The sequence below is a fragment of the Pistacia vera genome, unplaced genomic scaffold (genome assembly GCF_008641045.1).
Source record: "Pistacia vera cultivar Batoury unplaced genomic scaffold, PisVer_v2 Contig291, whole genome shotgun sequence".
Classification (NCBI taxonomy): Eukaryota; Viridiplantae; Streptophyta; class Magnoliopsida; order Sapindales; family Anacardiaceae; genus Pistacia; species Pistacia vera.
In genome coordinates this window covers 1270294-1296855 of record NW_022196103.1, presented here as the reverse complement: position 1 = coordinate 1296855, position 26562 = coordinate 1270294, and the positions used below count along the sequence as shown (strand labels likewise).

The 26562-nt window shown below is 37.0% G+C and overlaps 2 protein-coding genes across 2 annotated transcripts; both read left to right on the top strand.

The window, feature by feature from the left end:
* Nucleotides 1-591: 591 nt before the first annotated feature.
* LOC116134781 (protein POLYCHOME-like) lies at nucleotides 592-19366 on the top strand. The gene is made up of 4 exons (XM_031420427.1): nucleotides 592-652; nucleotides 728-972; nucleotides 18814-18945; nucleotides 19064-19366. Exons 1-4 carry the CDS (start codon nucleotides 592-594, stop codon nucleotides 19364-19366), a joined length of 741 nt encoding a protein of 246 aa, XP_031276287.1.
* Nucleotides 19367-21561: 2195 nt separating this feature from the next.
* On the top strand, nucleotides 21562-22460 carry LOC116134818 (ubiquitin recognition factor in ER-associated degradation protein 1-like). The gene has a single exon (XM_031420469.1). It carries the CDS (start codon nucleotides 21756-21758, stop codon nucleotides 22425-22427), a length of 672 nt encoding a protein of 223 aa, XP_031276329.1. The 5' UTR covers nucleotides 21562-21755; the 3' UTR covers nucleotides 22428-22460.
* Nucleotides 22461-26562: the final 4102 nt, after the last annotated feature.

The window sequence follows — 26562 nt, the reverse complement described above, 5'->3', positions numbered from 1 at the left end:
TGGGTTCTTTATAACCCAAATTGGATTTGACCCAGCAGAAAACCACGTATTCCCAGTTGTTTTTAGCATTTTTGACATCTTTTTCGGGCCTCAAAAGCCAAGTTGACTATAATTTATTACTGAAGTAAAATCTGGCTGTTATTCCTGCATTTTCTCAGAAACTTATATCATAGGTATTGCTTCTACTGCATCGATTCTGTCCAGAAAATTAATTACTCAAGTCCCCGAAGCATTAGATTGTTTTCCTAATTGAATAATAATTTTGTCTTAAAATTTTAAACCAACACATAAACGTATAAACAATGAAAAACAAATAAAGGGGTAACAAAGTCATTACCGAGCACAAAATTTGAAATTCAAAACATCCTCGCTCGCACGTGCTGAAAGTTTTAAAATTTTTAAATACCGCTCACTTCTCCTCAATCTTCATCACACGCAAATTCTCTTCTTTATTTTGTTCTCCCTTCTATCTCTTTCATTTGTCCCCTTCAAGGTAATTTCTGTTGCAAGAATAATGTTTGGAATCCTAATTTGATTTTTAAAAATAAATAAATAAATAAATCTTTTCAAAAGAAATCAACAAGCAAAAAAATGGCGAAGTCACATGGAAGACTAGTGACGGTAGTTGATTTTGCGACCCTCTACACTCAGAGTCAGAGAAGGTCTGGAACTCTCGGAATCCTTAGAGATGAACCAGAATAGAGTTCAAATCTTTTGGAATCTTCAGTCACTCGAGAGGCTAATACGGCGGCGGCGCGTGGACAATCGATAGGTGGAGGAAGAGGTGGTGGGTTGGGGACCCCGAGAAGCGCGTTCGGTCGTGGAAGAAGAAATTTGTACGGATGTACATCGGCGACAGGTGGACCAATGGGAAGAGAGAATACGCAGATAGGAAGTGTTCGGAGAGGATCTTCTGTGTTACCTGCTTGGTACCCGAGGAGGCCTCTAAGGGACGTTACTGCTGTTGTGAGGGTAACTTTCTTGTTATCTTTATTCTCGTTTAATTTCATTTCCTAGAGTCTTAGTTGGTATGTTTGTCAATCTTGGTAATGTTGCTATGATTTGAACTGAATCTTGACTTTTAGTGTTTAAGTTTTTTGACATTTGATAATTTTTCTTATGACGTATTTTGGTAATATTCCTTAAATTAGGGTTTTTCTTTTTCCATTCGCTCTTGTTTGCATCTGATTCGATTTGTGTGTTTTGGATATTAATGGGATACGTTAATCTTTCGTTTTCATTCAATAATTATTTGGGTTTATGATGCTTGTAAATCTAGGGGAAGATTTTTATCGTGTATCTACCCTTGATTTGTCGCAGAGTTGTTGATTAAATAATTGCTATTTAGACAGTTTTGCATTATTTTCAGCATGTGTTTTCTTTGTGTTAAAGATATTTATCTTTTTAATCACGTGTTATCCTTGTTTGAAAGAGATTCATTCTCTAAATCATGTGTTTTTGGTAGTAAATTAAATGACATGTTGAGTTCTTGTGTCATAAATTCCGTAGATATTAAACTTCATTAGGCAAAACTAGACAAAGAGGACCCGTGCTCGCGGGTAGACGGGTACCCGCATCTAACGGATGGGTGCGAATATCTCTAAATATTACCGTTTCAAAATTACCCGTATCTGACCCGTCCGTAAATCTTCATCTCTCTCACGCTCAGCTCTCAATCTCTCTCCTGCAGCTCTCCATCTCTCTCACGCTCAACTCTCAATCTCTCTCACGCAGCTCTTCATCTCTCTCTCTCACGCTCAACTCGTCTTCTCTCTCACGGTCACGGCGCAACTTTCAATCTCCCTCTCTTTCTTCAGCTCTCAGTTTAACTTGAATGTTTATCATTTATTAAAAAATAAATAAATGATAAATATTCAAGAGGCTTCATCAACTCTTGGCACGAGGTCATAGATTTTAGTAATAATTATTTCTTGGAGTGGGGTTAATAATATTACTATTTTAATGTAAGGCTTTCGTGGTCATAAATGAGTTTTCCTCCTACTTCATCCCTCTCACAGCGGCAGCTTTAGCAGTAGCACTAATATTCGCCATCTTCTTCCTCAGATTCCATGCCAAAAAATCGCTTCAGAAGACAAAAAAATGTCGTGCCACCTTTCCACTGAACAAGTACTTAATTATTACAGGCACTTTGCCTTAATGATGGACCTTTCACGCAAATATAAAACCTATAGATTGTCTTCTTTCATATGATTTTTTTTTTCGCGGATGACCCGCGGGTCGACCTGTACCTCCATGGGCGGGTACGAATCATGCATTTTCAAACCCGTGAAATTTTTTTACCTATGAACCCGTACCCATATCCACCCGTTTGCCAAGTCTAGGCAAAACTGATGATTTTCGGTTAATTTCTTCTCACATTGTAGTTGACTGCTTGTGCTTATTCATTATTATCATTAACAGGACAATATTGCGAACTTTGCTCTTATCATTTCTAAATTTGAGTTGCATGGATGTTGCTCAGTTAATTCTTTGGATAGTGTCTGTTGTGTGTGGTTTTTCCGCCAAGCTCGGGCTAATGCGAGGATATAGCTTGGCCTAGAATGATCTCGACAACTATGATTGATCGACCCAGCATAAGCTTGTTGAGCCGTAGCTCGACCCAGCACAAGCTAATTGCGGACAATCCTAGGAATTAATCAATCAATCCCTAGATTACTTCAGATCCTGGATATTGCGGAAATGATTGGATCAACAATTATTGTTACGCGATCATAGCACTCAATCGCAAGGATATCGGAATTGTGATTCAAATCCTTTGTAATCCCCTTAATTTCGCTCTTTCCTTTATGTAAATATTGTATATAAACCCTTTAAAACGATGAGGAGGGGGATACGAATTCTGAATTAAAATTACATTGTAAGCTCTCACAGCATATACACAAAACACAGTGGACGTAGGCAGTTAACCTAACATTATCCGTAATCACGCAAACATCAGTTTCGATCTTGACAAGATTGATCGAATCTCGCTAATGGATACAGATTTTTATATTAACATTTTGGCGCTAGAAGGAGGGCCTAAACCTCTGCCACTATTTCAAAGATCCCGACAAACGTTCATCGTGATTTACCCATCCGGGTCGTCCCAGACCCAAATGGTGTTCACCAGATTAAGAACTACCACCAGAAATCACGAGAACGTGGAAACTGCTTACTAGGAGGTGTAACAGGAGAACGTTGGACGTCGACCACCTGTGCTGCTAGCTCAACATGTCGTAAACAATCAGGGGCAGAGACATTAAATCCAGAGAACGGCCAGCTGATGGAGATGATCAGAACAATGGTTGCACAGGTGAACGTGGTTGAGTTGAAGAACCAACAACCAGTCACCCATAATCCCGACCAGCCGTGCTTCACTAACGTTACCCTAACAGATATGAATTCGATAGGTTGACAGTCCGTTTCGTCGTCGCCAGGGGGCGATCAACATTGCTAACCTTGCAGGCAACTCTTCATGCACGAGCGAGAGTCTTGCGGGCAAACAAATCCTAGGAGGCGACCGAGAAAGCAGCCGTTGAGGGAAAGCAAAGGCGACGGACACCATTGAAAAGCTCGGCTGTATCCTTAGCGTTAACGTGCCGATTTTAACCCACACCCAAGACAAGATCGATCTTTGCAGGCTTGCGAAGCGAGCCATGTGCGTCAATCTGCCAATGACTGCCGTTCCAGTTATGATCGACGTTGCGAGCAACGCACTTACGAGCATGATAGCACCTACCAACCCAGCCATCATGACTCGACATCGTGTATCAATGCGCATATTGGAGGAGCTTCGTAAGCGATAGACTTGCGAACCCATTTGCTCGAGGTACAACTTAATAGAGCTAACTAGGGGAACCCAAATAAAGACTTAGATCGCATGCAAATGATGCTTGACGATCTGAAAGCTCGCCAGAACAACCTAGCGGAAGAAATAGTAAGTTCCTTTTTATGGAGGAAGTTCGCCAGGCCTCGCTCCGACAAGGATTCAAGGCATCAGAAAACAAGTTCGACAGGAGGAGGGACCCCAGAGATCACCTCGATAACTTTAATGACCTGATGGAGCTTTACCAGGTCAATGACTTAGCGAAATGTTGGTGCTTCGCAGTCACATTAGTCGGAGATGCCAAGGGTGGTACAAACAGCTCAAGGCGAACTCCATCAATTCTTGGCAATAGTTCTTTGCGCCATATCTATAGCAGTTTCAGGCAAGGAGACAGTTCGTAATGCTACTCAGCTATTTGAGCAATATTTGCCAAGACCGAGACGAATCGCTAATCTCGTATTTAACGAGGTTCCAAAACGAGTAGGCAAAGGTCGCTGAGGCCTTCGAAGAATCCATTTAGACTCTTTTGATCGCAAGGATTAGACCTAACACGGAGTTGTGGAAAGAGCTCCAGAGCGAAGACCATGTAAGCTTGGCCAAATTATACTAGATAGCCGCAAAATACCAACGAGTATAAAGCTTGTTAGCTACACTAGCCTGGAACTCGACGCGGGGGGCCCCGGACAGGAGACAAGATCGCCTCTCGGATAAGCGTGGAGGCTAAGATCGCAGCAACAGGGATCGTAACAAATTCCCAAAGAAACAAAGAGTAGATAGCCGTGGAGATAGGCAGCCTTTCCCACGGTATACAGAGTACATCCCTTTTACTTAAGACATCACCCACATCTATGAGGTTTCGTGAGAGGCGAAGAGGTTGCCCGCTCCGGAAAGAATAAGGGGGGCTCCAAGAAGAAGAGATCGGCAAAAATATTACTGGTATCATAGGGATGTCGGGCTCAATACGAATAATTGCCGAGCTTTGAAAGATGTCATCGAGAACTTGATAAGAAGAGGTCATTTGAAAGAATTTGTTAAGGCAAAATCAACTCGAGAGAATCCTGACGAGCAAAGTAACCAAGTCCTAGGCCAGATACAGACCCCGGCTCAACAGGCTTCGTCAAACCCTAACGAGGTCTTCATGAATATGATCTACAGAGGATCAGATATAGCGGGAAGCTCAAGGTGAGCCCACGAGCAATATGCTTAGGAGGCCAGAACGAACTCGGTCCCCTGAATAATGAGTTACGAATTGTGAAAATCAGAAGAATTTTCTTCATGTAGATTGTGAACAAAATACAACAATATATACACATTCAACAGTCCATATAAGGAAATGAAATAATTTAAACTAGGAAAGGGTTGATCTAATTTCCTATTCTAAAGATCCTATTCCTAAAACATTTGATTTGTACAACTTAACATATTTGTACAACTCAACACTCTTCAAGCTGGGGCATATAAATTATATGCACCAAACTTGTTACAAATAAAGTCAATACGAAGACCTCTAAGTGATTTAGTAAGGATATTTGCTAGCTGATCATTTAAGCTTATATGACTGGTGGTGATACAATCAGATAAAATGACAGTCAATTTCTATATCCTTAGTCTTCTCGTGAAACATAAGGTTGGAGGCAATATGGAGAGCAGCTTGATTATCACAAAGTAACTTCATCTTTACTATTTCTGTAAACTTCAATTCATGGATTAGTTGCTTCAACCAAATGAGCTCAGAAGTTGCTAGAGCCACTGCACGGTATTCTGCTTCTGCACTCGATCTGGCAACGACATCTTGCTTCTTACTTTTCCAAGATACAAGGTCTCCTCCCACAAGAATACAAAAACCTAAAGTGGAATGTCTATCAGATAGAGAACTTGCCCAGCCAGCATCAGAATATCTGACAATCTATGTATGACTCCTGTTTTCATATAATAGTCCTTTACCTGGTGTGCCCTTGATATATCTTAAAATCTAAATACTGCATCCCAATGACTGTCACAAAGAGACTGTAGAAACTAACTAACAACACTGACGGATAAGGAAATATCAGGTTGTGTAATGGTGAGATAGTTAAGTTTACTAACCAATCTTTGGTATTTTCTAGCATCTATAAGAGGCTTCGCTTGTCCAGGTGAGAGCTTTGAATTAGGATCCATAGGAGAGTCTATCGGTCTATAATCTGACATCCTTGTTTCTTCCAGAATATCCAGTGCATATTTCCTTTGAGAAATAACAATATTTGAGCTAGATTGAGCCATTTCGATACTTAGGAAGTATCTAAGTAATCCCAAATCTTTGGTTTGAAAGTGGTGGATCAAGTGTGTCTTCAATTGTTTAATGCCATCCTGATCACTTCTTGTAATAACAATATCATCGACATTGATAATCAGATATATGGATTGCCCTGATAAGTTATGTTTATAGAAAACAGAGTGATCAAACTCACACCGAATCATCCTAAACTTTTGAATGACATTATTAAATCTTCCAAACCGGGCACGAGGGTACTGTTTTAAACCATAAAAAGAGTGACAAAGTTTACATACCAAGGCAGACTCCCCATGAGCAACAAAGCCAGGCAGTTGCTTCATATATATTTCTTCCTTAAGCTCACTATGATAAAAGACATTCTTAATGTCTAATTGGTACAAAGGCCAGTGGTGGAGAGTAGCCATTGATAAAAACAAGCAGACATAAGACATCCTAGCCACGGGAGAAAAGGTCTCATAATAATCTAACCCATAAGTCTGAGTATACACTTTTGCAACCAACCGTGCCTTCAGTCGATCAACCTGTCCATCTGGGCCAACCTTGACAGTATAAATCCAACAACAACCAATAGGCTGTTCCTTCTAATGTTCGTGAGGCACTGACTGATCCCAGCTGGCGTCAAGCTATGGTTGAAGAGATGACGGCTTTACATCATAATAATACTTGGGAATTAGTTCCTCGCCAGCTGGGATCAGTCAGTGCCTCACGAACATTAGAAGGAACAGAGACAGAAGAAATGGTTGACACGAAAGCATAATATGATGGAGACAAGCAGTGATAACTAAGAAAATTATAAATCAGATAAGGGTTGCGAGTGGACCGCATACCTTTACGAATTGCAATGGGAAATTAGTCTTCAAGAGGTAGGGCCGCAGTAGGAGAGGAATCTAACGCAAGAGGATCAGGAACATGAGCCTCAGGAACATCATCAAGAAGAGTGTCGGTAGTCATACTCGGAATAATAGCATCACCTAGAGGAGGAGACTCGCCCATAGGGGTAGGACTTGGAGGAATAGTAACCTACTCTGTAGGATGATCATAAGTAGACTCAATGTAGGGTATAGGAAGGACAATTGTGATAGAATCACTGTCTGATGTAGAAAAGAAAGGAGAAGACTAAAAAAAGGTAACATCAGCGGATATAAAGTATTGACGAGTGGATGGAGAATAACACTTATAACCTTTTTGAAGCCTTGAATACCCTAGGAAAATACACTTGGTAGATTTGGCAGACAGTTTGTTGGTACTTGGGGAAAGGATACGGACAAAACATGTGCAACCAAAGATATGTGGAGGAAGAAAGTGTAACGGTTGATCAGGGAACAAAACAGAATGAGCGACCTGGTTTTGTAGGATAGAAGAAGGCATCTTATTAATCAAGAAACAGACAGTTAACATAGCGTCTGCCCAGAACCAGAAAGGAACTTGATTGTGTAAAAGTAAGGTTCAGGCAGTTTCAATCAAATGTCTATTCTTACGCTCAACAACTCCATTTTGTTGTGGAGCATAAACACAAGAGAATTGATGGAGAATTCCCTAAGATAACATGAATTAGGTAAAAGGAGCAGAAAAATATTCACGAGCACTATCACTCTGAAACACATGAATAACAGTATTAACTTGTGTTATAATTTCAACACAAAAAGATTTAAAGATAGAAAATAATTCGGAACGACTTTTCATTAAAAATAACTAAGTGCAACGAGAATAATCTTCAATAAACGTAACAAAATACTTTTTGGAGGTTTTGATATTCTAGAAGATTCAAAATCTTGCTCATGTAGGAACCCATATCTTTTTGGAGGTTTTGATATTCTAGAAGACTTTCGCACTGGAACCATAGTATCTGATACTGAGGTTCGCTGAGTGGATGTTCTAGCTTCAGCAATCTCAGTTTTTGGCTCTTCAAACTCTTCCTTGAGTTCAATATTTCTTCTAACGCCGCCTTCCTCAAGGAAATCGTTCTCGAGAAAGCGCACATTTCTACTGATCCAAACTCTTTGATCACTTGGGAAGTAAAAGTAATATCCTAAACTATCTTTAGGATATCCAATGAACCGACCCTTCTCGGATTTAACATCCAACTTATCATATTATTCATATAATTCAGACTTGGATGTTTTCCATACCATATCTCATACAGTGTTTTATAGACAGTTTTAGATGGGGCCTTATTAAGGATGTGCACAGTGGTTTGGAGAGCGTACCCTCACAGAGATATTGACAAGTCTGTAAAACTTACCATCGATCGTACTATATCCAATAGGGTATAATTTCTCCTTTCAGACAATCCATTAAGTTGGGGTGTATAGAATGGAGTCAATTGAGAGATGATTCCATTTTCTTTTAAGAACTCTTGAAATCTGTACTCAAGCATTCACCCCCACGATCTGATCATAGTATTTTAATACTTTTTCCAGTTTGATTTGCTACTTCATTCTTGAATTCTCTAAATTTTTCAAAGGATTCATATTTGTATTTCATTAAATACAAATACCCATATCGTGACATATCATCTGTGAAGGTAATGAAGTATTCAAATCCTCTTTTGGCTAAAATACTAAATGGTCTACACACATCTGTATGTATGAGTCTTAATAGTTCTTTAGCTCGCTCTCCTTTACTCTTAAAGGGAGACTTGGTCATCTTTTCTTGGAGACAAGATTCACAAGTTGGATATGGTTCAGAACCTAATGAGTTTATGATCCCACTTTCTCCAAGCTATACTAATCTTCTCTCTCCTATATGACCCAATCTATGATGCCATAGAATTTTAGGATTTGATTCAAATCAAGTTCTTTGATTAGAAATGGTATTGATTGAAGCATAGTCATTTAATTATAAAACATACAAACCATTTGTATTCATAGTTTTACCAACTAAAACATTTCCAAAATGTGTTGAACATTCATTTCCATTAAACAGTATATAGTAACCTGTTTTACACAAAGCAGAAATAGAAATAATGTTTTTAGTGACTTTTTTAAAGTACAATACTTTAAATAAATTCAAAACATGCCCTGAAGGTAGTCTTATTGGGCAAGTCCCCATGGCCTCGACTGCAACTCGTGCCCCATTTGCCATCCTCAAAATGATCTCATCCTTTGTCACCTCAGAACTATTCTGAAGTACATGCAAAGACATACAAACATAAGATGTTGCTGCTGAATCTAATATCCAAGAATGATTATCTGAATTAACACTTAATTCATATTCAATCGTAAGACATTGGTTCGTACCTCTCTTCCTTTGCCTTTCCTTAGACTGTTCAAGTATCGAGGACAATTCCTCTTCCAGTGTCCATCTTTTCCACAATGAAAACATTTTCCCTTTGCATTGACCTTCTCTGCCTTCGCTACTGGCTTTTTGAAGCTTTTATTCTTGGGTCCAACTTTTGGACCTTTCTTTTGTTGAATTTTGGGTCTTTTATTGGCCCTACTGGTGGAGGCGGCAAAGACATCCTCATGTCCTTTCCCTTTCACATTCTGCCTATGAAATTCTTGAAGCTCATTTAGCAATTCAGAGAGGTTTCGCTCAATCCTATTGAGATTGTAGTTAGTTATAAACGGTTTATAATTTGAAGGAAGGGATTGTAGAATCAAATTCACTTTGAGGCAGTCTGGCATGATCACCCCATATCCATCCAATCGACCTAATACATTGATCATCTTGATAGTATGATCATCTGGAGGTATCTTTTCCCTCAACTTCATGCTAAAAAGGGATGCACATGACTCATACTCAACCACTCTTGGATTTTCGCTGTACAACTCTTGTAGAGCTGTAAGGATATCATAAGCATTGGAAACATTTTCATGCTTTGTTTGAAGTTCTCTATTCATTGAGCCTAGCATGTAATTTCTAGCTCTCCTACTATCCTCTCTCCACTTTTCAAAAGTATCAAGCTCAGCTTATGAAGCATCCGGTCCAATATCAAGTGGAAGAGGTGCTTCCAAGACATAAGCAATCCTTTCGAAATCTAGAACAATTCTAAGATTTCTTAACCAATCGTTAAGGTTGGGTCCGGTTAATATGTTATTATTCAGTATCTTTAGGAGAACATTGTTGGCCATTTTTTATTATGTATCACAATGATGAAACTGCAAAGAAAAACCTTTTATTCGAGTTGATGAGCAGGCATTAGTCTGGTTCCATAAGATACTAGCGAAATCTGTCTCTTACTTCAAGGAGCTGAGCAGACTCTTCCTAGCTCAGTACTCTTGTAACCGGAGGCAGATCAAGGATCTTGACTACCTCTTCAACCTGAAGAAGAGCGTCACAGAATCCATTCGGGATTCCACTAAGCGATTCTGAGCTTCAGTCCTTCAGGTTGACAACTGCAATGAGCAGTCAGTAGTGGTAGATATTCAAACCCATACCTAAGATTGCACTTCCCATGTTTCCATCTCTTACATCGCTACTGGCAATCCATATTCTGTTCGTAGATGAATCCAAAAGACAGAGCAACAGGCTGCAACTAGGAGGTCGATTGGGTGTTGACAGACTGAGATGGAACGACGGGAGAAAGGATGGGAAGGACACTCATAGAGATCTACTTGTATTGATTGCTGGGAAGTGAATGATGGGATCGGATCCCACCTCCTATTGAAACTGATGGATGGGATCGCTAGCAAAGGCAGTGAGAGGCTACGATGCAAGGGGTTGGAACCAAAGAGAAGAATGCAAGGATGCAGTTGGATTGATTGAACTGAAAGAAGGGCTATGTGTCGAAAGAGGATAAGAGCAAAGCACGAGAATGGATGCCTTCCAAATGCTCGAGTATTGAAGAACGATTCAATCGAGGCAAAGTCGAGTTATAGTTATTCTGCTTTTCCATATCTTTCTTCGAATGGGCGGTATGAAAGCGAGAATGAACTCTTTCTCCAAGACCGCCTACGGCGATATTGGATTCTCTATTAGATACGGATTATGATTCGACCTTCCACCGGTGGTTCGGTGAACATCTCCAGCGATAATCAAAAGCATCCATCCGCTTCTCCCTACCGACCGTCGGTTCCGATTCAGTAAAGTAATAGCAATAGCTAAGGCACCTGGCTCTCATGCTGCCTTGCCATCTCCAACCATCTAAGCTCTCCCAAGGGAAGTTTATCCAGAAAGCTTGCTAGGACTCGAAGGTCATTCCTAGCAATTCAACTTAAATAAAAGGTTTTTTTTTGCAGTTTCATCTTTGTGATATATAATAAAAAATGGCCAATAATGTTCTCCTAAAGATACTGGATAATAATATGTTAATTGGACTCAACCTTAAGGATTGGTTAAGAAATCTCAGAATCGTTCTAGATTTCAAAAGGATTGCTTATGTCTTGGAAGCTACCTCTTCCACTTGATATTGGACCGGATGCTTCACAAGCTGAGCTTGATGCTTTTGAAAAATGGAGAGAGGATAGTAGGAGGACTAGAAATTACATGCTAGGCTCAATGAATAGAGAACTTCAAACAAAGCATGAAAATGTTTCGAATGCTTATGATATCCTTACAGCTCTACAAAAGTTGTATAGCGAAAATCCAAGAGTGGTTGAGTATGAGTTATGTGCATCCCTTTTTAGCATGAAGTTGAGGGAAAGGGTACCTCCAGATGATCATACTATCAAGATTTCTTGATCAATGGATTAGGTTGACTGGATGGATATGGGGTGGTCATGCCAGACGCCTCAAAGTGAATTTGATTCTACAATCCCTTCCTTCAAGTTATAAACCATTTATAACTAACTGCAATCTCAATAGGATTGAGCGAAATCTCTCTGAATTGCTAAATGAGCTTCAAGAATTTCACAGGCAGAATGTGAAAGGGAAAGGACATGAGGATGTCTTTGCCGCCTTCACCAACAGGGCTAATAAAAGACCAAAAAATCAACAAAAGAAAGGTCCAAAAGTTGGACCCAAGAATAAAAGCTTCAAGAAGGTTAATGCAAAGGGAAAATGTTTTCACTGTGGAAAAGATGAACACTGGAAGAGGAATTGTCCTCCATACCTGAATAGTCTAAGGAAGAGTAGATACGAACCAATGTCTTATGATTGAATATGAAATAAGTGTTAATTCAAATAGTCATTCCTGGATATTAGATTCAGCAGCAACATCTCATGTTTGTATGTCTTTGCAGGTACTTCAGAATAGTTCTGAGGTGACAAAAGGCGATATCATTTTGAGGATGACAAATGGGGCACGAGTTGCAGCTGAGGCCATAGGGACTTGCCCAATAAGTTTACCTTCGGGGCATGTTTTGAATTTATTTAAAGTATTGTACTTTGAAAAAATCAGTAGAAACGTCATTTCTATTCTGCTTTGTGTAAAGCAGGTTACTATATACTGTTTAATGGAAATGAATGTTCAACACATTTTGAAAATGTTTTAGTTGGTAAAGTTGTGAATACAAATGGTTTGTATGTCTTAGAACTAAATGACTATGCTTTAATCAATACCATTCCTAAAATTTTATGGCATCATAGATTGGGTCATATAGGAGAAAGAAGATTAGTACAGCTTGAAGAAAGTGGGATCATAAGCTCATTGGGTTCTGAACCATATCCAACTTGTGAATCATGTCTCTAAGGAAGATGACCAAGTCTCCCTTTAAGAGTAAAAGAGAACGAGCTAAAGAACTATTAGGACTCATACATACAAATATGTGTGGACCATTTAGTACTTTAGCCAATGGAGGATTTGAATACTTCATTACCTTTACAGATGATATGTCACGATATAGGTATTTGTATTTAATGAAATACAAATCTGAATCCTTTGAAAAATTCAAGAATAAAGTAGAAAATCAAACTGGAAAGAGTATCAAAATACTACGATCAGATCGTGGGAGTGAATACTTGAGTACAGAATTTCAGGAGTTCTTAAAAGAAAATGAGATCATCTCACAATTGACTCCTCCCTATACACCCCAGCTTAATGGAGTGTCTAAAAAGAGAAATCGTACCCTATTGGATATAGTACGATCGATGATAAGTTTTATAGACTTGCCAATGTCTCTATGGGGGTACGCTCTCCAGACCGATGTGCACATCCTTAATAGGGTCTCGTTTAAAACTGTCTATAAAATACTGTATGAGATATGGTATGGAAAACGTCCAAGTATGAATTATATAAAGATTTGAGGCTGTCCAACTTATGTTAAATTAGTTAAATATGATAAACTGGATGTTAAATCCGAGAAGGGTCGGTTCATTTGATATCCTAAAGATAGTTTAGGGTATTACTTTTACTTCCCAAGTAATCAAAAAGTTTGGATCAGTAGAAATACGCGCTTCCTCGAGAACAAGTTCTTGGAGGAACGCGGTGTTGGAAGAAATATTGAACTCAAGGAAGAGTTCGAAGAACCGAGATTGTTGAAGCTAAAACATCCACTTAGTGAACCTCAATATCAGATACTATGGTTCTAATGCGTAATTCTTCTAGAATATCAAAACCTCCAAAAAGATATAGGTTCCTACATGAGTAAGATTTTAAATCTTACTTAGTGGGAGTAGATGATCATGGTGATGATCTTAGATGCTACGAATAAGTAATACTGGATAGAGATTTAGGAAAATGGCTTGAAGTAGAGCTGGTCAATGACCAGTCCTAAGCAGGCCTGGGCCCGTTTGGGACCAGTTGCTCATAGGCCTAGGACCGATCTTAGGCCTATGAGCAATATTAGGACCCGAAACGGTCCCTAGGACTAGTCCTACGGGACCAGGACCAATCCTATGGGCCTAGATAATTCACCCCCCCCCCCCCCCCCCCCCCCCCCCCCCGATCTTTTTTCATATTTTAGAGGCGAAATAAAATTTTATAGGGGGTTTTTAGTATTTTTCAGGGGTAGATTAGTAAGTTTCTAAGAATTTAATTAACTTTAAAAAATAATAAATTTTAATTTTTAACATAAATTCACATTTCACACATTCATGCTTCACAAATAAACAATTAAATAACATGAAGACTTTAACCGATAAAATGCTAAACATTTTTAACATGAGCTATGTACAATTAAATAACATGAAGACTTTAACTTTAAAAAATAATAAATTTTAATTTTTAACATAAATTCACATTTCACACATTCATGCTTCACAAATAAACAATTAAATAACATGAAGACTTTAACCGATAAAATGCTAAACATTTTTAACATGAGCTATGTACAATTAAATAACATGAAGACTTTAACTTTAAAAAATAATAAATTTTAATTTTTAAAATCTGTAATTGTACAAGGGACTAAACCAAAAATGTGAAAAAAAATTTGGGCCCAAGCCCAGGCCTTAGAGGGGGGCCCGGTCCACTGGGCCCTCCTCAACGGGACCAGGCCTCCTAGGACTGGTCCTCTCAAGGACCGGTCCTAGGATCAGGTTTTTAGGCTGGGTTTTTGGACCCAATCCCAAATGCCCACCTCTAGCTAGAAGCGATGGATTTTGAGATAGAATCAATGCATGCCAATCAAGTATAGTCACTTGTGGATCCACTAGAGGGAATAGTTCCTATAGGTTGCAAATGGGTCTACAAGAGAAATGTTGGCAAGGATGGGGAGGTAGAGACCTTCAAAGCTCGACTGGTGGCGAAAGGTTATACTCAGAAACAAGGATTGGATTATGAGGAAACCTTTTTGCTTGTAGCTATGATTAAATCCATCCGTATAATGCTAGTCATTACAGCATACCATGATTATGAAATTTGGTAGATAGATGTCAAAACAGCTTTCCTTAATGGGTTTATTGATAAAAACATCTATATGAAACAACCGATGGGTTTTGTATCCTCTGCTGAAAAGCATAAGGTATACAAATTGCATCGATCTATTTATGGATTGAAGCAAGTTTCAAGAAGCTGAAACATTCAATTTGATGACATAATCAAATCATTTGGTTTTGTCAAGAATCCGGATGAACCCTGTGTATACAAATGGGTTAAAGATCATGCCATCACGTTTCTCATATTATATGTAGATGACATACTTTTGATGGGAAATGACATAGGCATGATGACAAAGGTTAAAGTTTGGTTGTCTAAAACTTTCTCGATGAAAGACTTAGGAGAAACGACCTATGTCCTTGGCATTCGTGTCTATAGAGATAGAACGAAAATGATAATTGGATTATCCCAGAAATTGTACATAGAGAAAATGCTAAAAAGATTTAGCATGGAGAACTCTAAGAGAGGTCTTTTGCCTTTCACTCACGGTCTTCATCTTTCCAAGGAGATGGGTCCAAAGACCGATGAAGAGCAGCAGTGCTTAATGTGCCTTACGCGTCTGCTGTAGACAGCTTAATGTACGCAATGCTATGTACAAGACCTGATATAGCTTATGTTGTAAGTGTTACGAGCAAATATCAGTCAAATCCAAGGAAGAAACATTGGTCGGTTGTAAAAGCGATCCTTAAGTACTTGAGAAGAACTTAGGATCTAGTTCTGAGTTATGGATGTTCAGAGTTAAACATTCAAGGATACTCAGATTTTGATTTCCAATCAGATATTGATGATAGAAAGTCTACGTCACGGTACATTTTTATATGTAATGGAAGTGCTGTTAGTTGGAAAAGTTTCAAACAGACAACCATAGCAGACTCCACTACAGAAGCTAAATACATTGCTGCTTCAGAAGCAACAAAGGAGGCTATTTGGATGCGAAAGTTCGTAATTGAACTTGGTGTGGTTCCGAACATGGCTTACCCGATAAGCATGTTCTGTGACAATACTAGAGCTATTACACAGGCAAAGGAACCAATGGCACACCAAAAATCCAAACACATTCAACGCAAATATCACATATTGAGAGAATTCGTTGGAGCTGGAGAGATTATAATTCTGAAGACACCTTCAACAGAAAGTGTAGTTGATCCACTGACTAAGGCGATAACACTAAAGCAATTAGACCATCATCTTGAGAAGATGGGTATGAGATACAACATCGAATGGTTTTAGTGCAAGTGGAAGTTTGTTAGTATATATTAGTGTATGCCTTAGAAACCATTCGTGTTGTCGGTTTTAGAGCATTTTGTCTTGTATCAATATATCATAAATAATAGAAAAAAGAGTTCTTTAATTCATATATATAAATTGCTTCTTTTATTCAGTCATGCATTTAAAATAAAGTATGTATATGAATTGTCCAGATGATTCATTTAATCGGTAAATGAATTATCAAAAGAGTTCCCTACGGAAGCAATATAATTTGGGCAACTATATTGCATAGTAGGCCTACTGGATGCTTCTGAAATATATCATGAGTTGATATAAGTACGGATGACGATGATAGTCATGTCATTGGGGCATTGGTATGAATTAGCAGTTGGTGAACTGCTTTTCGAACGTGACCGAATAACAATAAATCACTTGTAAAAGCATGTAGTCAATGATTTATCGTTTGGTTATATCAGTGCACGATGTAGCCCTTTGACCTGAGACATTGTGGTCGGATCCGATACGGATGCGTATGGTTCATACCATGTATAAGTACGAGACTAGTCATGTTTCGTATGATAAAGCCTATTTGGTCATGCGTTGTTCATATGCAAAAACAAACAATAGTCAAGAAAAGATCAATTGACTCGAAAATATAGGATCATGAGTACCGCTGACTCTATTTGGATTTAAGTTCCTGGACGAACGTCAATAGATGTTGAAAATCAGAATCTCTGGCCAGAGTCTATTATTAGTCATACGAAAGCAAGTTCGTGATGACGAGTTCTAGACATATTGATCGACGATTCAATAGAAGATTAAGTTTAGGATTTTGACGTTCCATGAATTTTTACTTGATCAGGATATATCAATGGAGGGACTTACATATGATCTGAAATGGGTTCGATGAAGTATTTCTTCATCGTGGTTTAAAGACTATGACACATTGCTAGATGTTTACCATAGTCGTTGGGCCTCCGGACAAGTTTTCGGATTCATTCAGAATCGGCTCACGGCTAATCCACAGTGGACCTACATGGTCACACCAATAGCCTTGAGAAGTTAGAGAAGAATAAGAGAGAGAGAGAGAGAGAGAGAGATGATTATCCGAAGAGGGCTAGCACCTTTCGAGGGTAATGACAAGATTTCTATGATAATAGTTACATAGAAAATTATTTGTGACATTTTAAGGGTTAAAATTGTCAAGCAATAATTAATTGTATTTAATTGTTATTTCTTAAAGCGTTAAGATAAATGAGATGAACTAAAATAACCTTTTAATAGTTAAAGGGCAAAAGGATAAACTTGTGGGTTGTTAATGTAAACTAGTTTAGTTTATATGGGCCCTTAAATAATATTGATTATTCAAAAGGTCAAATAATAAATACTTGGGCTCCGTTTAAAATAAGATTTTATTCGGGCATAGAAGTGAAAAACAACTAATTACAAAATGGCCCATATATATATAAATGCAAATGGTTGCATTTTAGGTTAAGTTTTTCATTTGGTTCACTCAAAAGAAAAACAATCTCTCTCTCTCTTAGGGTTTGGCCACTCTCTCAAGGTAGTGCTAAAGTGTGGAAGATTTATCTTTTTGAATCTTGGCTTCATCAACCTTAAGCAAAGGAGAAGGTATAATGTTTTCAAGCTTTATTTGAAAAAAAATTGAATCCTATTAATCCAACCCTTTCATGCTTTCAATCTACATTTTCCGCCACCTCGTCATGGTTTTCTTTCAATAATGTCCAAGTGTGAAGAACGTCGACCAGACGTAAGGTTGATCGTGGAAGCCCAATCGAGCATGCATTCAGAGACTCACTGTTGAAGCCAAGCTTGGCGTCAGATCAAGCGATAGTCTTCAAAGCCCGAAATGAGCATCAAAAACTAGAGGGTAGATGTTGTGTGTGGTTTGTCCGCCAAGCTCGGGTCAACGCGAGGATATAGCTTGGCCTAGAATGATCTCGGCAACTATGATTGATCGACCCAGCATAAGCTCGTCGAGCCGTAGCTCGACCCAACACAAGCTAGTCGCGGACAATCCTAGGAATTAATCAATCAATCCCCAGATTACTTCAGATCCCGGATATCGCGGGAATGACTAGATCAAAAGTTATCGTTGCGCGATCATAGCGCTTAATCGCAAGGATATGAGAATTGTGATTCAAATCCTTTGTAATCCCCTTAATTTCGCTCTTTCCTTTATGTAAATCTTGTATATAAACCCCCTAAAACGATAAGGGGGAGGATACAAATTCTGGATTAAAACTACATTGTAAGCTCTCACAACATATACATAAAACACAATGGACGTAGGCAATTAACTTTGCCGAACCACTTTAAAAGTTCTCTTTGTCATTTACTTTCTGGCATTATCATTCACTCATCACTGATTATCCGTAATCACGCACACATCAGTTCCGATCCCGACAAGGTCGATCGAATCTTGCTGGTTAGTGTAGATTTTTGTATCAACAGTGTTAGAGCGTTCCCTTCTGGTAAACGTTTTTATGTTGTTCTGTATTGTTTTTTGGCCATGAGAATCTTCACGGTGTCCTGTGCATTAATGCATTCCTATTTGGTGTTCTGCATTGTTTAATTTAAGCATTCAACAAGTGACACCCTGCTGACAATCTGCTTGAAGTGCCATAGAGCCATTGTGTTTATTCATAAATGCTCGAGTCAGAGATATCATTGGCCTTAACTTGAGTCAAAGTAAAATCCTTTTTGCAGTCCATTGTTATAATTCCCCTTTCCATTTGGGGCTTTCTAAGGCCATATATAGAGATTTCTAACTCTTGCTTTCATCAGGAGATTGAAAGGAGAGGAGCTCGCTTGGGAGCAGCTGAAGGTCTACAGATAGAAAGTCCAATGTCTCAGGACCAAAGAGTAGTTGATTCCCCTGAGCCACTGTTAGGTGCTCAGCTAGAGCACAATACTTCAGTACTGAGACATTGGACATATATAGAGATTTCTAACTCTGGCTTTCATCAGGCGATTGAAAGGAAAGGAGCTCGCTTGGGAGCAGCTGAAGGTCTACAAATGGAAAGTCCAATGTTAGGACCAAAGAGTAGTTGATTCCCCTGAGCCACTGTCAGGTGCTCAACTAGAGCACAATACTTCAATGTTGTCACCAAATCCAACTTTCCATAAGAAGCATTGTCTCCCTAAGATTTTGCTTCATATCATCGCAAATCAGGCTGGTGGAGAGTTAGAGTCTCTCACACCTCAGAAGAAACTTTTGAACTCAATTGTCAAAGTTGAGAAAGTCATAATAGAGGAATTGGGAAAACTGAAGAGGACCCCAAGTGCTAGGACAGCTGAGAGGGAGAAAAGAGTTGGCACATTAATGTCAATGCGGTGAAAACTGAGAGCAGAACAGTAGATGCTCACAGAATCCTCCAGATAAAGAGCAAGTTCATTGGAGGAGTTGCCTGACCCCACCCCAGCATCAATAATATCTTGCTTCTCACCATTTTCAGATGTCCCTAAAGGACTAGCGAAGTGATATGTTTGTTGTTCTAACAAGTAGTACTACTTCCTCTTCTCCCTCTTCCCAATGAAGCTCTTTTTTCCTTCTGCATTTGCATATGCAACCTTGTAAATAGTTTCTTTCTATGAAAGATGAAATGGGACACTTGAGATTGAATTCCCATTTTTTATCCTTGTAAAATGTAGTCAATTAAGCATATGTTTCATAAGGATAGCATAGTCTTTACACAGAAGGGTGCCCTGTAAATAAAAATGAAGAAATGGGGAATCCCAAAATTGAATAAAATCTTTTTGTACAAATCTGAGTTTAAGAGTAAATTAGTTTCTTTACAGTTTACTATCATGCAATTCTGTTTGTTTTAATTGAGAATGATATTTCGTTACGTTTTCCATTTTGCCTTCCTGGATCATTTGCTATATTAGTGCTATAATATGAATCTTGCATAATAAATGAAAATGATTAATACATTTATTTTCACAAGAAGGGAAAGACTGTTGTGATTTTGTTTCTAAATAAGGTTTAAATTTTTTGTGTGGCTGCCTTTGAGGCATTCTGTCTGCTGATGAAGTTGTCTGATGACTCTGATTTGCTCAGTGTTTCATTGTCTCCTGCTGTAACATTTACAAGCAAGATTCTTAATGGCACTTGGAGTTGCTCAACTCGGAGTTTTCTAACAACAATGGAAATTATTTGGTAATAAAAGATAAGACAATAAGGTGAGAGTAAAAACATAAATAGTACCAAAAGAAAAGATGAAACCCCATACCAAGGTCTTCTGAATGTATAAAAGTTTTCTTAAATTTCTGAAACCTCTTGAATTAAGGTGTGGGTTGAAAATACAGTTTTGCCTTGTGAAGTTCTATGGCAATGCAACAAAACTTTTAATATCTTCAGGTTTCCTTCACCTGATTTTGGGTCTTGAGTTGTTTTTGTTATATGTTATTTTTAAACAATGGGAGAAAGTCAATGTTCTTATTTGTGTTCTATGAAAGTGTTAGCTTACTAGTAATTTTCTTGCACACTTTAGCATAACTTGTAGCTTGAAGCATGTAAATAGTTGTGTATTGTTACACTCGTAGGTACAGATTTGCTGTTTACCTCTATACGAATTTGAGTTTAGAGTTTAATAGTTCACCTTTGCAGTTTACAATCATTCACCTTAAATTTGTTTTCATTGGGATTGCTATTTCTTTAATAGTATCTAAAACTTGATGAAGTTGTGTACAACTGTCTTTTGGATGTTTGAAAAATTTTGCGACGCGCCTAAAGTTCTTGAATTATCTTGTTAACCAGGTTTGCCTTCTGAAATTAAATGAGTTTGAATTCTTTTTATTATAAGCAAACATGAAACAGTGGGTGGTATTGAGGAAGTGTATGTTCTTTGTTTTTGTCCACAAGGATAGAAGTATTACTTTTGTGAATAATTTTCTTCTACTCTTAGTGGAAATTGTATTTTGAAGGCTTTTTAATGGTCATGTATTATTACATTGGCAAGTGCAAATTTGCTGCTTACTTTCCTGTTTTAAGCAATCTAATCCTAATGAAAAAGGATCTTATGCTGGAGAAGTTCTGGATTAGGATGGTGAACCATGTGCGTCTTACCAAGTACAGAGACTGATCTTTGGGATTGTTCGGTCTGTACTTAGTCCAAGTAAGTTTAGGTTTTAGATTCTGTTTGCCCATGTTTTACAAATGATTAAGCTCATTAGGACAATTGTCTCCTCAATTAATCAGGTTAATTTTTGTTAATTTTAATTTAAATAATCAAATAATTATCGTATTCTGCAAGTGTTAGGAACAACTTTATTGGATTGGATTAGGAATAGACCTCCTATTCCTATTAAAAAACTAGGTTGGCCTTATACCTATATATTAACCTCTCAGCTTGCACATAATCACAGGTTTCAAATCGAGTCTTCTAATTACTCTTCTTGTTTCTTCTTCTTCTTCTTCTCCTTCTTCTAAATTCGAAGCGCACTCAATGGATGATTGGGATGACAATCAAGGGTGGGAGGCTGATGATAACTTCGAATTCTTTGAAAAATATTATCATTGTTACTCTCTCTCGCGTGTTGATAAGCTTCACTTAGAGAGTGGTAACAAGATCATCATGCCTCAATCCGCCCTTCACCGACTTGAATACACCAATGTCAAATACCCTTTGGAATTTGAGTGATCTAATCTTCGTTCAGGTAAAATCACTCACTGTGGTGTTCTCGAGTTCACTGCCGAGGACGGTTTCATATACGTGCCTACTTGGATGATGGAAGTTATGAAGATTCAAGAATATGATTCAATAAAACTCAAGAATGTAAGTTTAATGAAAGCAGAGCACATGAAGTTGCAGCCACACACTCAGGATTTCTTGAAACTCTCGAATCCAAAAGCTCTCCTCGAAACAAGTCTAAGAAACTTTTCTTGTTTAACCACTGGAGACACCATCATGATCATGCATGACAACAAGAAGCTCTACATTAATATACTGGAAACAAAGCCTTCTCCTGCTGTATGTATGATCGATACAGACTGTGAGGTCGATTTTGCGCCGCCTTTGGACTATGAAGAACCCAGAAAACCGGTGAAGAAGGTACTTGAGCCTTCTAAAGTTCCAGTTAAGCAGCAGGCGATTGTTAAGGAAGAAGAAAAGGTTAAGGCTTTCATACCATTCAGTGGTAAAGCAAGGCGCTTGGATGGGATGCCAAGATCGGGGCAGAATGAGAAGGAGTTGCTTGCAGCAGAAGGCAAAGGCAAAAGTACATGTGCAGAGGCGCCTGAGCCTCGTAAGGCTGGAGGAAAACTTGTATTTGATTCCAGGTCTGGGAAAGAAAAAGCTGAAGCGTCAGTGAAAGAGGATACCAAACGAGAAGAAACAGTCAAGAGCACAGAGAAGTTCCAATCATTTACCGGGAAAAGTTTCAGGCTAACGCGTTGATTGCTTAGCTTAGTTTTTTTCATCATTAATTACTACTTCGAGAGAATAATCAAATTGATTTTGTTGCTTTTTTTCCAATTTGTTATGTAATTGTTCTTTAATCAATAAGAAATTAATTCCAGTAGACTCAAAGATGAATCAGTATCTCAAACGAAATCCTACAGATATGAAGTTTGCATCAAGTTCGGAATTTTAAAGATGTTTTACTACTGTAATATAATTTCTTAATTACATAATTATATTTAAAAATATATATTTTATTCAAGTTAATTAAATAATAAATTTTTAATATCAATAATTTTGTCGAATACAGTATTATATCAAACATAGCGTAGTATTAATATCAATATTGTCATCCAATTCAATTTATTGTTATTCATTTCAATTCAATCCTATGAAGTTAGTCTAATCCAATACCAATACGGTGTATCAAACACACTTATATTCTTACACCACCAATTAATACATGTCTCTTATATCATGTCACATAATTTTTCAATTTAATATTTATGAATCATATTAATTTTAATATAAAACATGAATTTCACATCACTTATAGCACAAATCAATGTTTGTAAACTTTGTATGCCGTTGGCAAATTTTTTGCTCATTCATTTGTCTTTATTATAAATGTAATTTGTAGTTTTTAAATAAATAATAATAATATGACATATATGTATTAATACACTTACTAATTACTATTATAGATTTTCTCATTGTAAAGATATATGAAAATAAAAAAATAAATTATAATTAACATAAATGTATTAGTTTTCGGTATAGATGATATGACTATCTTTTTAATATTAATTCTAGATTTTCTCATACTGTTGGCTTGTTTGGTAGATTATTTGAAAAATGTTATTCTGAAAAACTATTTTAAGTTGAGTTGAATTGGATTAAATTGAATAAGATAGAATTATGAGAATGTGCTTGATAATATCTGAAAATTATATTAGAGTTGGATAAAATGATGAATAGTTGTTTGGTACATTTTTAGAAAACATTTTCTAAAAACATTTAGACTTCTTTTTTAACCCCCTGTATTTATTAATTTAGCTAAACACCCCCCACAATAAAACTTTAAAAATGAACTAAAACACCCCCCAAAATCTAGTTGTCAACGATGACCAAAAGCTAGTTGTTATCAATAGCTAGATAGATCTAATCGTTAATGGCTAGATCCGACAGAATATAGTAGTGGATCTGACAGTTTCTAACCAGGTCCATGGTGGATTTGACCGGAAATGACAAGATTGACGCACGATTGACCGATTGTGCGTCGTTCCATCAGCCGCTGCCAACTGCCGTTGGTTGCTGGCAAGCGGTGGCAGTTTGAGTGGCTTAATTTTCAGATTGGAAGGAGTGAAATATAATTTTTTTTAGTTGAATAGAGTTGAAAAAATGTTTTGAATTCAATAGAATAAGATAATAGAAAACAAGTCTCCCCTTTTTCATTTTCAGTAGAAAAAAAAAAATTTATTTGATTCAGAATAATAATCTCAATAACTAAACAAACACATATTCAATTTTTTTTAATCCAAATAGGATAACAAAAAAAATGATTCAAAAGAGTGAAACAAACATAAGCATAATTTATTAAAAAAATGATTGAAATAATTAATTAACAAATATAAAATAATTAAATTTGTGGAGGATGAATATGTAAGCAATTAGTTGTGGTAGTTACGGAGGATGGTCCACAATCCAACCCCACTTCTCTGTTTGCATGCGTTGAATCAAAACTTCAAAACCAGAAAAATATTTGGAAATGAAAATGAAAGAAAACTTCGATTTCTCAGAAAACAAACAAGCTTAGACTGACGGCCACCCAACTGCTGGTCATAATAAGTAAAGACAGAGTTAATGAGATTAATATTAATTAATTAGTATATAATAAATGGTCAATTCTGAACATTCCATTTCCATAAAATCAAAGAAGAGGGGAATTGGACTGTTCGGTGCGTAAACGGCGTGAAAGGAAGGGAGTCGTCCATGCAAATGGTGACTGGTAGATATAATAGAATGTTGAGTTTCCTCATGTTTCCAGATGACCTTAATACGTGGTTATTTACGGAAATGTGTCAGTTCAGATATACCTTATCCTTACCACTTCAAATATATATGTAATTAACTATATATTACGGGTAGTTTTAAAGTTTCTCAATATATAGTCTTATATCCTGAATAATAATATGTAATAAAGTGGTATACTGTCACACTACTAATTGACTGGTGTATGATGATTTAAACATTAGTAATAAATTGTTATATGATGATTTGATTATAATTAGTAATACATTGTTGGAAGAGTAATATACTCATACTCGTATCTAGTTACATATCAAACTGTAGTTAATTAATTTAATTTAATTAGTCCATTGGGTAAAAGTAAGCACTTCTTTTAAACAAATCTCTAATTTATAATGATTTTATCCAGGTCTTATGATCTCTTATAATATGCATTCGTTTTCTTTTTAATTGAGGTTTTCTTTTAAGTTTTTAATTCTAATTAGTGAGATGTTGTAAAACTGTTACTCTTGACACATAAACCCTACTCGAACACCTAACATATTTTATACTATATAGTTTAACTGATTAGAGGTCATTTTCTGTCGGTCCAACGAATCAATCAACCTCATAACGAGTCACAAATTCATGTATATTTGGTCACCTTTTTCAAACTTAATGACACTGAAATTTGTGTTAGAAAGTCATATATTAACCACTAAAAGATTAATTCAAATCAAATAAAGATTTATTTAAATCAATTACACCAAAAAACATAATTAATTTAATTTGTATGTATAACTAATTGAAAGAAAAGTAGGTAGCAAAGTGTTGTTCATTATTATGAAAGGTGTGCTGTGCACCAACGTAAAAGGAAGTATTGTTTAATATTGGGCATGGGTTTGGTGATGGAAGAATCAAAGCAAAGTGTTGTTCATTATTCTGTATATTGTCCACAGCTTTTCTTCCTTATTTAGGTAGGTCAAGTCGTCAAGATTGTGATGGAAGAAAAGCAGCTACTCCAGAGGACATTAAGAGCTCTGCAACTATTTTCAAGGTGACTGTTTTTATAAATATAATATTATGTATAATGTACTTGGTAGGTGAGGTTCCCTTAACTAGTTTCAAGGTGATTGCATTCCCTAGGATTGTTTTCACCCACCGGCTCGCCTGCACTTTCATTTATTTACAGCTTTCACATTTTCTTTTTTTTTTTCACTCAACGGAGTCCAACAAAAAGCCTCGGATGTAATCTGGTACATCTGCTGCCTATTGCATTATTGTGAAAGTGAAGTGACCCTTCATTTTGCCATCGAAGGTAATGTTATATTTACTCACAATCTTATTAATAATCTTCTTAACTATCTTACTATCCTTTGTAAATATAATATATAGTACGGGTATTATACACATAGTACGGGTATTATATAAAATTTTAACAAAGGTAGTAAGACGGTTAGTAAACTCGTGAGTAAGTATATCATTATTGTTGTCATTTATTCTGTATGTATAAGACTGAATGACTTATACCTACCCAAGGTTTGGCCAAACGATGATTGGTACCTAAAAGGTTTTAAAATGACAAACAGGTACCTTCTGTTAGTGAAAAGACTAGAATACTCTTAATTACTTTTAGACTCCTTAACTTTATTAATTCCATCAAACTTTGGGTAGGTATCCGTCGGAATCTGACTAATATTTCTTAAAGAGTATTCTAGTCTTTTCACTAACAGAAGGTACATATTTGTCATTTTAAAATCTTTTAGGTATCAATCGTGGTTTCATCAAACCTTAGATAGGTGTAAGTCGTTTCACCTCTGTATAATTGTACACTAATTTACCATCATCAAGATTTTATCTTACCAAATGTTGAGTGAAATATATTAGTGTTGTGTTGTTTTCATTACACAGTAGCAATATAATATAGGGAAATCCATGTCTCCCTAATAATGCAACATAAAAAATCACCAGCAGCTACAGCTCAGGTGTTTTTATTTTTAATTGTTTAATTTTTGGCTTAATTATCGACCTTTCCTTAGTGTAACTTAACAGGACATGTTCTAAATTTGTCAGCACTTCTCCTGAATATTGTTTATTAGAAAACAAGAAACGACAAAATGCAAGC